The sequence below is a fragment of the Balaenoptera ricei genome, chromosome 11 (genome assembly GCF_028023285.1).
Source record: "Balaenoptera ricei isolate mBalRic1 chromosome 11, mBalRic1.hap2, whole genome shotgun sequence".
NCBI lineage: Eukaryota > Metazoa > Chordata > Mammalia > Artiodactyla > Balaenopteridae > Balaenoptera > Balaenoptera ricei.
In genome coordinates, this window is record NC_082649.1 from 25,779,267 (window position 1) to 25,794,844 (window position 15,578).

The 15,578-nt window shown below is 44.0% G+C and overlaps 1 protein-coding gene across 3 annotated transcripts in view; it reads right to left on the reverse strand.

The window, feature by feature from the left end:
• EFHC1 (EF-hand domain containing 1) overlaps positions 1-4,834 on the reverse strand; it is a 59,145-nt gene extending 54,311 nt beyond the window's left edge. For all 3 annotated transcript variants that reach the window (XM_059938501.1, XM_059938499.1, XM_059938500.1), the window contains exon 1: positions 4,611-4,834. In XM_059938501.1, the coding sequence (XP_059794484.1) occupies positions 4,611-4,673 (63 nt within the window). In that variant the 5' untranslated portion in view covers positions 4,674-4,834. The remainder of the gene's footprint in view (positions 1-4,610) is intronic.
• Positions 4,835-15,578: the final 10,744 nt, after the last annotated feature.

Sequence of the window (15,578 nt, forward strand, 5' to 3'; positions counted from 1 at the left end):
AATACAATATCCTTTCATGACAAAAATGCTCAAAAAATTGGGTATAGAAGGAACATACCTCAACACAATAAAGTCCATAGATGACAAACCTACAACTAACATCATACTCAAAGGTGAAAGGTTGAAAGCTTTTCCTCTAAGATCAGGAACAAGACAAGAATGCCTACTCTCACCACTACATTCAACACAGTACTGGAAGTCCTGGCCAGAGCAATCAGGCAAGAAAAAGAAATAAATGGCATCCAAATAGGAAAGGAAGAAGTAAAACTGTCTTTGTTTGCAGATGATATGATCTTATCCTTATAAACCTTAACGACTCCATCAAAAAACCGTTAGAACGAGTCAACAAATTCAGTAAAATTCCAGGATACAGAAATCAACATACAAAAATCAGTTGTGTTTCTACACACCAACAGTGAACTACCTGAAAGAGATATTAAGAAAACAATCTCATTTATGATAGCATCAGAAACAATAAAATACTTAGGGATAAATTTAACCAAGCAGGTGAAAGGCCTGTACACTGAAAACTACAAGATTTTGATGAAAGAAACTGAAGATAACACAAATAAATGAAAAGAAACCCATATTCATGTTTTGGAAGAATTAATACTACTAAAATGTCCATACTACCCAAAGCCATCTAAGAGTCAATGCAATCAGTATCAAAATTCCAATGGCATTTTTCACAAAAATAGAAAAAAAAAATCCTAAAATTTTTATGGAGCCACAAAAGACTCTTAATAGCCAAGCAATCCTGAGAAAGAACAACAAAGTTGGGGGCATCCTGATTTCAAACTATACTACAAAACTGCAGTAATCAAAACAGTATGTATTGGCAGAAAAATAGACACATAGACCAATGGAACAGAATGGAAAGTCCAGAAATGAACCCTCACATATACAGTCAACTAATCTTTGACAAGAAAGCCAAGAATACACAATGACAAAAGGATAGTCTCTTCAATAAATGGTGTTGGGAAAACTGGATAACCACATGCAGAAGAATGAAATTGGATCCCTATCTTACACCACTCACAAAAATTAACTCAAAATGGATCAGACTTAAACATAAGACCTGAAACTGTAAAACTCCTAGAAGAAAACATGGGAAAGCTCCTTGACATTGTTCTAGGCAATGATTTTTTGGATCTGACAACAAAAGCATAAGAAACAAAAGCAAAAATAAATAAATAAGTGGGACTACATTAATCTAAAAAGCTTCTGCACAGCAAAAGAAACCATCAACAAAATGAAAAGGCAACCTACAGAATGGGAGGAAAATGTGCAAATCATGTATCTAATACGGGGTTAATATCCAATATATAAAGAACTCATACAACCCAATAGCAAAACAAAAACAATCCAAATAAACAAACAAAGTCTGGTTAAAAAATAGGCATAGGAAAAAAAAAATGGGTAGAGGAACTGAATAGATATTTTTCCAAAAGAAGACATACAAATGGCCAAGAGGTATGTGAAAAGGTGCTTGACATCACTAATCATCAAGGAAATGCAAATTAAAACCACAATTAGATAATATCTCACACCTGCTAGGATGGTTATCATCAAAAAGACAAGAGCGAACAACTGTTGAAAAGGATATGGAGAAAAAAAGGGAACCCTTGTGGGAATGTAAATTGGTACAGCCATTATGGAAAACAGTGTGGAGGGTCCTCAAAAAATTAAAAACAGAACTACCATACAATCCAGCAATCTCATTTCTGGGTATACATCCAAAGGTAATGAAAACAGGATCTTGAAGAGATACCTGCACCCCCTTGTTCAATACAGCATTATTCATAATAGCCAAGATATGGAAACAATCTGTTTCAACCAATGGATAAAGATATGACATATATGTGCGTATGAATGTGTATATACATATTTATACATGTATATACAATGAAATAGTATGCAGCCATGAGAAAGAAGGAAATCCTACCATTTCTGACAACTTGGATGAAACTTGAGGGCATTATGTCAAGTGAAAAACATCAGCAAGAGAAAGACAAATACTGTATGCATGATATCATTTATATGTGGAATCTAAAAAATCCAAACTCACAGAAACAGAGAGTAGAGTGGTGGTTACCAGGGGGTGGACGTAGAAGAAATGGGGAGAGAGTGGTCAAAGGATACAAACTTCCAGTTTATTCAGTTATAAAATGAAATCATTCTGAGGATCTAATGTACAGCATGATGATTATAGCTAACAATGGTGTATTATATACTTGAAAGTTGTTAAGAGAGTAGATCTTAAATGTTCTCATCACAAAAAAGAAATGGTAATTATATGACTGGATGGAGGTGTTAGCTAATGCTATGGTGGTGATCATTTTGCAAAATACAAGCATATCAAATCAACAAGTTATACACTTTAAATTTATACGTCAATTATATCTCAATAAAGTTGGAAAAAAGTGGAAAGGAAAATTAGAGATTATGTTAATTTGATGGAAATTTTTTCCTTTTTCTGTTCTTTGCAATGTTGCTTTCAAAATCATATTTATACACATACATATATGCACACACATAAATCATAAAATGTTTTTTATGAAAAAAATTACTGACTTACCTACCTAATTTCTTTGCAGCCCAACCTACCATCTCTCAGGATCTGTACTAACGTAAAAGGTGCAATAGAGTAAACTTCTTTTGCTAAGAGTTATGGACTGTGAACTTTATGGGTTGTACATTCAGGGTCACCTATCAGTTGACAGGACATAACACAAATGACACAGAACAAAATGGGCTGAGTTGACTTCATCACTGGGTAACCTGTGTAACTTCAAGCTCCTCTTCTCCCACCTTTAAAGACAGAAGCAACATCAGCTGCTTCATTTGCTTTTCCCGTTTGAGACAGACATCTCTACCATCACTCAGCTATACGACCTTTATCAGTGGACTTCAAGGGCACCCCAGGCAAGGCCACCTCAGGCTCCCCACCTTAGTCCCTGTGGTTCATCTTCTGAAGGTCTTGAGAGTTACACATACCTAGTCTTTCAGGGCTGAAGACAGTGACCATGTTTTTCACATATCAAAATAAGGCAAATTGGCTGACACTTGGCCAATGTATTTAAAATCTGAAATATGTCCAATGCACAGTTCATCTTACTTGTAGTACGGCAATATATGTTCTCAGAGCCTGGCACCTCCAACCCACACCTCTGTAATCCCAAATCAAATCAACCCTGCCCCATGGGTAACCCACACTCACCAACAGCAAATGGTAAGCTGTTCCTGCACAGGGCAAGAACGTGCCTACAACATTTTTAAGTTTCATAAAACTGAAAAGCCCACTGAAGCAAAAAATCTACAATGCTTTGTCTTAATGCAGGAATAACTATGAAGAAGAGATTCAGAATCCAAATTCCCTCACCAAACATTCAATTTCAATTCATTCTCCCAAAGAAAATAAACTGACTATGTATTTTATCTGACCTTCATGATCAGGGAGAGGAACTTATAGTTTAAATTATTAAACTACATACATATAAATTATTATTGTTTCATCTCTGATAATCAGCCTATCAGCCTACTGAATCTTAATGTTGATATTCCAACATATATTTCAGTAACCCTGAAATTTCAGAATTAAATAATAATTTTGTCAAGGGCTAAACTATGTCAAAGAAAAAAAACCACAAGCCTATTTTTTTTTTTCTCTTCAATTTTGTCTAGAGGATGCAACTAAAAACACAAAGTAGGGGAAGAGTGAAACAAAATCTAAACAGGAATCTTTTATAAAAATGTTAAAGCGAAAAGAAAAGGGCTAGGAGAAGAAAAAACAGCAACGAATCAACTGTAGTGGAGGGAATTTATGTGGAATTATCTCCTACAAAGCACCTGAGGATGGTTTGGGAGGAAGACGGCCAAGTGTTGAAAGTCTAACTTCTGGAGAAAGAACAACTGGGAAAGAAGGTTAAACAAGAACAGGGTGAAGGTGGGACTAGACTGTAGAAAAGGGATGAGGTGCGGTAGACGCATAAATGAGAAGGGAGAAGACTGCAGTAAAGGACCTGGCAGAAAGAAGCCAATGGGTGGAAGCGGTAAATAACACAGGAAATGCAGCTGGGAGTGGGAGCGATTACTGGGTCTAGGATTCAGAAGAGGAAGAACGCGGGCGGGGAAGACAAGCCTGGGGAGAGTGGGTGGGATGGGGCTGTGGAAATAAGGATGAAGGTGTAGAGAGGCTGAGTCCGGGAAAGGGCCCAGACTAGGGGGTAGGGTTTAAGGATGGAGCTGGTCAGAGAGGGGTACGGGGTGGGAGAATGAGCTAGGGAGAGGACCGAGGGAGAGCTCGGGAGCAAGGTGGGTAAATCAGTGATCTAGAGGAGGAGAGCAGCAAGTAAGAACGCTGGGAGGCCAACACAATGCCAGGGTGGAGTGGAAAAACTAGAGAGGGATGGGCGGAGGGCAAAATGGGACAGGGAGGGTGAGGCTGGGTGAGGGAGAAAAGAGAACAGGGTTGGGGCAAAGGGACGGGTTTGAAGGGAAAGAGGACAAACTCGCGCGGACGAGAAAGGAGACGCAATCTTTCGAGCAGCTGCGAGCCCTCCGAGGCCGCCCGAGGGTGGGGACAGGGGGTTGGGCAGAGAAGTGCTCACCGTGGAGTCCTTAAAGGACGTGCCCGGGAGAAAGGGCAGGCCATGCACTGGGTTGGACATCATCGCAGCCGCTCTCGCCGCGGCCACCTCGGTCGGGTTTGGTCCTCCCGGGTTGCCGCGGAGACCAGCGGCGTTCTCAAGGGCCCCAGCAGCTCCTTGGTAACGCCAAACATCCCGAGCGCTCACGGAAGAGGGGCCGGGCCTGAGGCGCAGGCGTGCCGGGTCTGCGCGTGCGCCGCCCGCGGGACTAGGCGCTCTCGCGGGAGTGTGGCCGCAGCGAGCTGGCCCCGCCCCTCCCCTCTTGGGCCGCGGCGACGTGAGAGCGGGTGGGAGGGGCGGGAGGAGGCTGTTGTGATGACGCGATGGTTTTCGCCGTGAGGTCCAGGGTCGGGGCGGGCCCTTAGATCAGTTACAGGGGAAGGGGCGGTCCTTCCTTCGTTCCACCGCAGTCCTCACCGCGCTCCGCCCGCTCTCTCTTCTCCCACCTGTGGGAAAAGGGCTCTTGTCCCAGTTCGCGCTGAAGTGTCAATGGTTGGTTCCGGTTGAAAGTGTTACCTCTCTCGGACCCGTGCTTCCCTGGGGCCAGGGGCTGCGGATTATTCGTGGTTATAACTCTGTTGCTCAAGGATGTTCAATGAACAAATGCAACCGTCTGGACCCTAATCCTCCCACTACAGCATTCTGGTTTTTTTCCACTTTACCTTTCTTTATTCTACTGTCAATTTCTGCAGTTCTGCACCCTCCCAGTTGTTGGCCGGGCCTTTGGGTCTTACACATTCACCGCAGGACACTCAATATTTGTTGATTGAAGAGCTACAGGGCGCTCGTGTCAATTCTCCATGTCTCTAGTATATACGTACTTGCAGCTGCAATGAAAAGATCAGAACCAAGAGGGGAAACGCATCTCCTTCAAAGAGAAAACTAAGTTATAAGAAAAAAGCAAATAAGTGTGGTGACATATTATCAAAATCATAGGTACTCTTTTTACAAAACTTGTTTAAATTACTATCCCTTAAAAGAAATGTAATCCTATTCCTGAAACATTTTCAGGAAAGAAAAAACAAGCTATCCAGCAGCACTGAGGAGCTTAAAAAGAAAAAAAGCAAACAAAACCCAGCTGCCCAGACATTGGATTCATCGGGTCTGAAATGGGTTTCAGGCATCTGATTTTTGTAACAGCTGTTTCTGATAATGAGCCAGTTTAGGAACATGATAGAGTAACAGACCTCAATCAGAAGGCATCCATGTCATGGGGTAGTTTACTGCCAATACAGACAGCAACTTTAGTTTTACTGCTGCTTGTCCAAGCAAATCACCCTGCTGGGTTTCACTAATAGGTGTAAACCTCATGGGGCCCAGGACATCAATCCACTAGTGGCACCTGAAGCAGTTATTGGTGGCTGTCTCCACACCCTGCCCAAAGAGTTTCTTTCCTTTTTTTTTTTTTTTAATTAATTTATTTTATTTTTGGCTGCATTGGGACTTCGTTGCTGCGTGCGGGCTTTCTCTAGCTGCGGTGAGCAGGGGCTACTCTTCATTGTGGTGCGTGAGCTTATTTCGGTGACTTCTCTTGCTGCGGAGCACGGGCTCTAGGCACGTGGGCTTCAGTAGTTGTGGCACGTGGGCTCAGTAGTTGTGGCCCGCGGGCTCTAGAGCGCAGGCTCAGCAGTTGTGGCACACGGGCTTAGCTGCTCCGCGGCATGTGGGATCTTCCCAGACCAGGGCTCGAACCCGCGTCCCCTGCATTGGCAGGCGGATTCTTAACCACCGCACCACCGGGGAAGCCCCGAGTTTCTTTTCTAATAACATTTCCTCTCCCCAACTACTTCTAGTTCCCATTTTTGTCCCCTCTCTTTTTTTCACCTTTACAATTTTTTTTTAAATTTCTACTGGTATAGTACCTTAATGTAGGTGTTTAATACATTTTTTTTAAAAAAATCAATGCATTGTTGAAGATACTGAAGACCTTAAAAGTATCTGTCCATTGCATTATATCTTAGCCACTGACCTAGAAGGGAAGTGTGGCCAAAGCATGTCACCTGCCATATCAGTAAATAACGGATGTCACCAACCATCGAGTCAGCAGCCACTGCATCTCCCCACAACTGTGCACCCTGCGGGAATTCAGGATGGAGAAAAGCAGGCTACTGGCACAAATAGCTAAGGTGCATATCAAAGGAATGAGTTCAGTGAGCCCAGACTCTGGCACCTTCCGATACAAAGAAAAGCACTAAATTCATTAACTTGAGATGTCTGCGTTTTGTGACTAGCAGTAATCTTTTGATGTTCCAACTATCTGGTTTTTGTTGCAGAAACTCCTATGTACTCGGGCTCCTCCCCTACCTCTTTGGAGCAGTCCCTCGGAGCTATCTGAGAGGCTGTCTTCCTGGCTGGAGTCCTCAGAAAGTCCACCGAATAAAACATAACTCTCACCTTTGAGGTTGTGCTTTTTTTTTTTTTCATTCAACAGAAGCCAGCCACTGGGAGAATATTTCAACATGGCAAGTTCAACCTCAGAATCACTGGGAACTGTAATCCTTGCTGACTCTTCATGGTAACAAACTCTTCCCAGTTATATGATCCCTTCCTGCCCTTTCTCTTAATAAAAGTAAATCCATGGCATTAGGATACACTCAGAAGAGCCCTCCTGGACTAACTGAAGGGTTGCACTTGGGTCTGTATTCCCTGGGCTGGATAGGGAAGGAGCCAGTGGGGCTTGGAAAAGGTGAATCATGCCTAAATCTATTGTTCTTTGTGGCATCTGTTTCTGTTGGAGGAGTGCCCTCTGCTCAAATGCCTTTCTTTCCCAGAAGAGCACACTAGTTAAATGGTTAACAGAGTGTTTTAACTACTTTCGGACCTAGAAATGTAAGGTGAAGGAAATTTCTCTTGGCCTATGACCTTGTAAAAATGCCATCACCTCTGAGGTGGGGAAGCCAGGCCATACTGCATCAGTGCTAAAAAGCGCAGGTACAGGTCTGTGAAGAAGGGGGGGGGGAAAGGGCGTCAGAAAACCCCTTGAACCCTGAGAAGGGTGCGTGTGATTAAGAGTTGACAGCCTATTTCTCCCAATCAGGATGACTCAGCATGGATTGCACTCTCCATCAACCTGCACTCACCACTTCCCACCTGTGGAATATATAGGAGAGGGCGGGAGCCTGACCACCCCCAGCAGCTGAAGTAGAAAGTGCGATGTTTGGAAGGCTGTACAAAAAGCCTGGACTCAGAAGGCCACAGGGACGTTGCATGACCTTAGAGGGTGCTACAAAGCTTGGGGAATGGAAAAAATGGGAAGATCAGACTGCCAGGAGGCCAGACCTGAAAGAGGGCCTCGCTGGGGCTGGATGACGTCTCCCAGGGACTCCTGATGGGAGGGGTCGGAAGGCAGAGGCTGCAAGCAGCCACCTAAAATAAAAGTCTCCTTTTTCAGCATTTTTCCCGGAGCTGGCTTTACCTAGAATTTGTTTAAAATCCTGGGACATCCTTATTCTTCAGTACCTAACATCACAGGACAGATATCAAGCAGGTTGCGTGCGCGCGCGGGCGGGCCTTTCTGCAGTGATTGTGGTGCGTTACTACCCTCTGCTGGACCAAAACGGTACAGCAAGGTTTCTGAAAAGCAAACTCAATGACCCACCTGCAGGTTTGGAAGTACTGGGGGTGTGGCTAGTGAGTGACTATGGAGATGACACCTTGCAGGGGCGTGTCCCTCAGTCAGATGCTCTCTACCCTTCATTTCTATCACTCCGTGGTCTCTGGAATCCATTATCTGAAAAGCGTGCCGGTCAACCACTTTGATCTTTGCAAGGTACGGAGAAAGGTGAGAGAAGCCCTGATTTCCAAGCGGATTCTGGAACAGATTTAGGACCCACAGGAAATCTTCATTTGACACAAAAATCACACAGTTTGGGTTTAGACTGTTTTAGTTTTGCAGTGGGCTCCTGCCAGGGGGTTGAAAAAACTTGTGTTTCTGATGCTTTTTCCTCTAAGTCAAACCCATTCTATGACTTTACCTGATTTACTCAGAATTCCCTTCCCTCTGAAAAATCCTATCAAACATGACCTCACAGAATTAGAGATTCCATAGGATGTAAGCACAGGATAAGTGCTTTGTTTTGTTCAGTGCCATTTTCTCAGCTTCCTCCACAGTGTCTAACACCTCTTAAATACTCAATAAACAGTTGTAAAATGACTGACCAAGTAAATGAATAAATGATGACTTGAAAATCACCTGGTAAAGTATTTTTCAAATAGCCAGTGGATCCCCATTACTAGGTCTTAAAACCATCTTAATGCTTGTGACAACAGCTAGAATTTTTTAAAAAAAGAAATAGAGTATAAATGATCAGGAGGCATCCCATGTTGAATGGGTAAGAATAATTCAGTGAAAAAGTATTTTAAGATGTATACAAACATACGCATTGGTATCATGGGTATTAGTGCGGTCAGAGTCAAAAAACTTGGAAAATGATTAACACAACCCAGTCCCTCATTTTACTGATGAGAAATCCCCAGATCAAAAGAGATTAAGAAACCATGGGTTAATGACTGGTTACTAATCGGGTATTTCTTTCTTTCTTTCTATACTCAACCTCAGTCCTCACACAGCTGGGAAGGATATTCTTCCTTCAGCACATGAGGGATCATTGATCTTAGCATCCAGCTTGTAAGACATCTGTGCCTTAATCAGGTTCTTCACAGGATGGAGAAATAGAAGTGTTAGAGTGATATGGCAGTAATATTGGTTATAGGTTTAGATTCCAAGTGTGGACAGGGCACAAATCCATTGCTCCAGGTAAATGGCAACCTTGAACATGGGGAAATGCCTCTGATTCCTCCTCTCCCACTGAACATCTCAATCCACTCACCCTTCTCTCCTCTCACATATGCGGCATGGAACAGAATGCATGCAGCACGGAACAGAAAGTGAAATGCCCATTTGGGAGTCCTGAGGGCTACATTCACGTCCTCACTGTGTCCTGAATATTTGTGTGAGCTTGGACAACTTACCTACCTGTGTTTCTGGTTTCTTCATCTCTAAAATGAAAAGCCTGGACCAGAATTAATAATCATTAATCGTTTTTAAAACCTAGTGAAAGCTATGGGTCCTGTCTCCCCCAAATGTGCATACTCACAGGTATAAATTTTAATTATGATTTTATGATTTTATGGAGCCCCAGTGGGTCTAGGGTCTAGAACTGTTCCCTCTCTGAAATACGATACAGAAGGAGTCCGTATCATAGCTCCCCAGAGGCGGAACGACGTGTAGGTAGAGAGTACTGACTGTAGGAAGCTCTTCAGGACAGATGACCCTTTTTTGCCAACAAATGAATTGCAGGGAGGGGGACAAAGAGTAAAGTGGAAGGGAAACCAATAGTTTAAAAGAGACAAATAAGTCGTCCAACTGCAACTTGTGGGCCCTGTTGAGATCCTGATTCAAACAAATACACTTTAAAAATAACAATGCCATTTATGAGACCGCTGAGAATTCGAATGTGAGAATGTTAAGAAATTGTTCTTCAATTTTTTAGGCATGATCGGTATGATGGTTTTGCAAGAATGTCTTCATCTTCTCTAAAAACTTTTAGAGATACATACCCAAGTGTGTATCATGGAGAAAAGGGTAAGATGTCTGGAATTTGTTTCAGAATAATATGAGAAGGAGCAAGTAAGTGAGGGTAGATGACACCAGATTGGCTGTGAGTTGACCCTTGTTGACATGACTAAACACTTCATTAAACATTTCTGTCTACTTTTGTATATATTGAAATTTTCTATAATAAAAAAGTTTAAAAAAAAAAAGTACGGACTCTGGAGCCAGATGGCCTGGGTACAGGCCCTGATTCCATCACTTACCAGATCTGTGACCTGTGGGAGTGTCTTAACCTTTCCTTACTATAAACATATAATAATAATTATTTGCAACTCATAAGGTTGTTGTGAGCATTAAATGAGTTAGTATATGCAAGCATGAAGCACGGTGCCTGTCACATAGGAAGTACCCAGTGACTGTTTGCCATTAGCGTGGTCTAGGGGACTCTTCTGAATGGACTGTTTGGAGAGTGACTGGGGACTTGGAAAAATTGTGGATGATCAACTAAAGACAGGAAGGTAAAAGGAAGACAGGGAAGGGGGCAAGTGTGTTAGGCATTTTAAAGCCTGTGTAACATTTAGAAGGTTTGGCACATGTGACTTATGTCTTTCCTCTTTACTCTTGTACCCTCCAAACTCTCTCTAAACATCTCACAGAGACAGACACACACACACACAGACATACACACACAGATACACACAGACACGCAGACACAGACACACAGACACAGACACACACAGATACACACAGACATGCAGACACACAGACACAGACACACACAGATACACACAGACACAGAAACACACAGATACATACAGACACACACACGCAGACTCACAGACACACAGACACAGACACACACAGACACAGAAACACACAGATACACACACACGCAGACACACAAAGATATACACAGATACACACAGACACGCAGACACACAGACACACAGATACACACAGACACAGAAACACACAGATACACACAGACACACACACAGATACACACAGACATGCAGACACACACACACACACACAGATACACACACAGATACACACAGACACAGACACACACACACACAGATACATAGACACACAGATACACACAGACATGCAGACACACACACAGATACATAGACACACAGAGACAAACACACAGACACACACAGATACACACAGACACGCAGACACACACACACAGATACACACAGATACACACAGACACGCAGACACACACACACAGATACACACACACACACAGATACATAGACACACAGATACACACAGACATGCAGACACACAGACACACACAGATACACAGAGACAAACACACAGACACACACACAGACACAGAAACACACAGATACACACAGACACACACAGACACAGAAACACAGACACACACAGATACACAGAGACACACACAGATACACAGACACACACACACGCACCCCAGATCCCTTTAGGGGGTGGGACTCCAAACTCTCTTTGCGGTTTGGGTTACAGAAAAGCACCAGCCTCCTCCCGTGCGCTGTGGAGGAGGCTGGGGACCGGAGCTTCCCACAGCGCCCCGACCTTTGCCCTGTTCCTGTGGTCACCACCTCCTTTCCGTCACCACTGGGATGGAGAGCAGACTGTGGCTTTGCAGCCTCTGCAGCCGAGGGTGAAGGCACGCAGGTGGACGGGTCGCTGTGGGAGCTGAGAGGAGGCAAGGACCCGGGAGGGAAGTTGCCAAGGCGGCCCAGGAGCCCCTGCTTCGCTGGGTGGAGTACTGAAACCGGCCTTTCGGAATTTCTTCTCTGTATTTAACCTCCTACCACAGAGGTGCTACTGCATCACACGAGTGATAAGCTTCCCAGGAGTATTTCCACTGAGTTCACCCGTGAGACCACAAATCCCATTTCTCCCTTTAATGGAGTGTGGGTGGGGACAATGGGGTCTCCATGTTCTCTTCTCCCCCCTGAGCCTGCTGAGCCCAGGGCCACTGAGCAGCCAGATCGTATCAGCTGATAGAAGTAAAAACTGAGAACGGCCTTGAACCGGGTGTTAATTTCCTAGGGCAGACATCACACAGTAGCACAACGGAGGGGCTTAAACAGCAGAAAGTTCTGCTCTAACAATTCTGGAGGCCAGAAGTTGGACATCATGGTCTCAGCAGGGTCACACCCTCCCTCCTGGCCTCTGGCTGTTCCCATCCACCCTTGACCCTCCCTGCCTGCATAACTCCAGCCTCGGCCTCTGTGGTCACCACTGTTCTCCCCGTGTGTGTCTGTGCTGTCACGGGGCTGTGCGTCCTCACCTTTTCTCCGTGTCTCTCTCCCTATAAGGACATCGGTCACCTTGGACTAAGGGGCCACCCTACTCCAGTATCACCTCCTTACATCTGCAGCTGCCATTTCCAAAGAAGGTCACTTTCTGAGATCCTGGGGGTTAGGACATCAACATATCTTTGTGGGGGGGATGTAATTCACGACATAACAGATGTGAATCAAGAAGTAAAAAATGAGGGGAGGGATAAATTGGGATTGGGATTGACATATACACACTACTCTATATAAAATAGATAACTAATAAGGACCTACTGTATAACACAGGGAACTCTACTCAATACTCTGTAATGGCCTATATGGGAAAAGAATCTAAAAGAGTGGATATATGTATATATATGACTGAATCACTTTGCTGTACACCTGAAACTAACACAACATTGTAAATCAACTATACTTCAATTTAAAAAAAAAAAAAGTAAAAACAGTGAGTGGAGCAGTGGGGTTTCCTGCATAGGCTGAGAACCCCTGGGGACCACAGTGTAAAAGGACCAGACTGCTAACCTGTCCAGGTGGGTCTGGGCACTGCAGGAAGGTTCTCTGCTGATGCTTGTGATGGTCTGTGACATGCAGACAGAGTGACGAAGGAGGAACTCCCACCCAAACACACGCAGAACCCTGGGGGAATGACATACGCCTTAATCTGTCATGGGTGGAGAGCGACCCTTCCCCAGGGCAGTGAGCTCCCACTCTGGTGAGAAATTTCGGGAGCCCACGGGGAGGGTGGGCAAATTTGCATAGAACCCACAGTTCCCTGCTCAGGGGAAGTGGTAGAAATCGTAACAATTAAGACGATTGCCACTTGGAGTGATTGAGCGCAAACTTTGTGCTGTTTCTCCCCCCAGCAGCAAAATTAGTTAGACTCTGAACTAATTTGTTCTTGTTGGAAAAAGAAAATACACTGAATGGAGATGTTTTGCATGTTGCTATTAAGTTGCTTTTAAGAAATTGTTTTAACTGGAATCGTGTTCTGATTGACTTTGAGGACTAGGATATTTTTAACAGGTTCTGAAGGCAAAGAAGGCTTCATGGGAGAAGCATAGGGAAATGATGTGAGGAGAGTCGGTGGTTCTTCGAGCTGCCTGGGGTCCTTGGAGGTCATCCGGATGGTTACAGATGGCCTCTGAGACTGACGTGATGGCCTCTGAGACTAATGTGATGGCCTCTGAGACTAATGTGACGGCCTCTGAGACTAATGTGACGGCCTCTGAGACTAATGTGACCAGGTGTGCGTTGGAGTCCAGCACAAAGTATATTTAAGAATCTCACCATTGGTATCACATCAACAGTCACCGCCTAGGGAATTTTCTTGGCCAAAGTGTCTAGAAATGAAACAAAAACTGCCTCTTTCAGTTTATTTCGTTTATCAGAGCCAAAAAAAAAAAAAATCCTCATTACATTTCCCTTTCAATTCTACACTTTTTCCAGTTCACCCAATTGGTAAAGGTCTGAGTTTCTGTGAGATTCTATTACTTAATAGCAGGTAGTTTGGGGGAAATTTATTTAATCTACCAGTTTCCTCATTTATAAAGTGGGAGCAATAACAGTACCTACCTCCCGAGGATTACATGAGGGTTAAAGGAAAGAATCTAAGCAAACAGCTCAGTGAAGGACTTGGCAAGGAGTGAGCACTAAATAATGTACACTGTTCAAGTTGTTATTATTCCTGGTTTGCAGATTCTGCCCTGGATGTTTCACTGCATTTCTGCCTGGAGGATTACCCAGAGCACAAACCAGGGTCAGTAGGACTTAAGGAAACATTCAAAGCCTGTCTGGGATGTGGAGGTCAGCATCCTGTGAGCTTAAAAAATGCTCTGAGAATTTGGGAAGAATCCTGTGAGCACAAGAGTGTGTCCACAGGAATGCAACCTATAGGGCTAAGCCCACAAGTAGAATAACTTAAATGATAACCTGGTTTCGTGTAGATGGCAGGCAACAGAATTTGCTCTACGTTCTGCCAGCAAAGGTCATGTGCAATTAGTAATTAGTCCACATAGATAAATGGCTACCCTGCAATTTTCTTGGGCAGGATTCTTCCCCAGCATTCCCCATCCTGAAGTCACAGTAAAAGCCTGACTCCTTACAAGGATCTCACAATCTGTCCTCATCTCTGACTCCTCGACCCCTCTCGACCCCTCTCCGTTCAGGCAGGCTCTAGCCTCAGGGCCCTTGCAATTCTTCCCTCTGCCCCGGGGAGAGACAAACACACACACACCTCTTTCTGTAGTCTCCCCTGGTCCTGGTTAAAGTTGCACACTCACTCCATCCCTCTGGCCTCTCCTTCCTTGCTTTCTGTTTCTCCTTGGCACCAACACCTTCTAACACCTTAACTCTCTGATGTATTTATTTGGTTTGTCTTTTTTTTTTTTTTTTTTGGCTGCGCAGCTTGTGGGATCTTAGTTCCCCCACCAGGGATTGAACCCGTGCCCCTTCGCAGTGAAGGCACAGAGTCCTAACCACGGGACCGCCAGGGAAGTCCTCGTTTGTTGTTTGTCTTGCCCTAGCCCCCCCACTGCTGAGGGTAAGGCTGTCAGGGCTGGGATTTGTTTTGTCCATGGCTGTATCCCTGGTGCCTAGAACAGGGACTGGCACCTGTGGCTCAGTGTTTGTGGAGTGTGGGGCTGGATTCACACAGAGTCCTTTCAACGCGAGATAATGTATCATTGGCTTTGTTTCATAAGCCAGTGTCCCAGCCACAGCACCAGCAAATTACCTACGTAAATGTCAGAAGGGAGTGTCACGTGACTGTAAACTGAGCCAGACTGTTGATTGATTTTTTTTGTACTTTACAGAATCAAAGCATTAGGTTGCCTAAAAATTCCTAACTTCTGGCTTTTCAAGAAGCTTTATATCACACTGCTAATTTACTTATGACAACATTTTGACATGGCCTTATTCTTACTCTGAAAGGACTCATTTTAGTGATGTGTCCATGAATTATCTTTTTTCTCTATTTTTTAGCATTTTCTTTAATAAGCCTTTATTACTTGGGAATGAGAAATAACCAATGACTTTTGAGGGGGCCTTCCTACTAATGTGTGCAAAACTCTT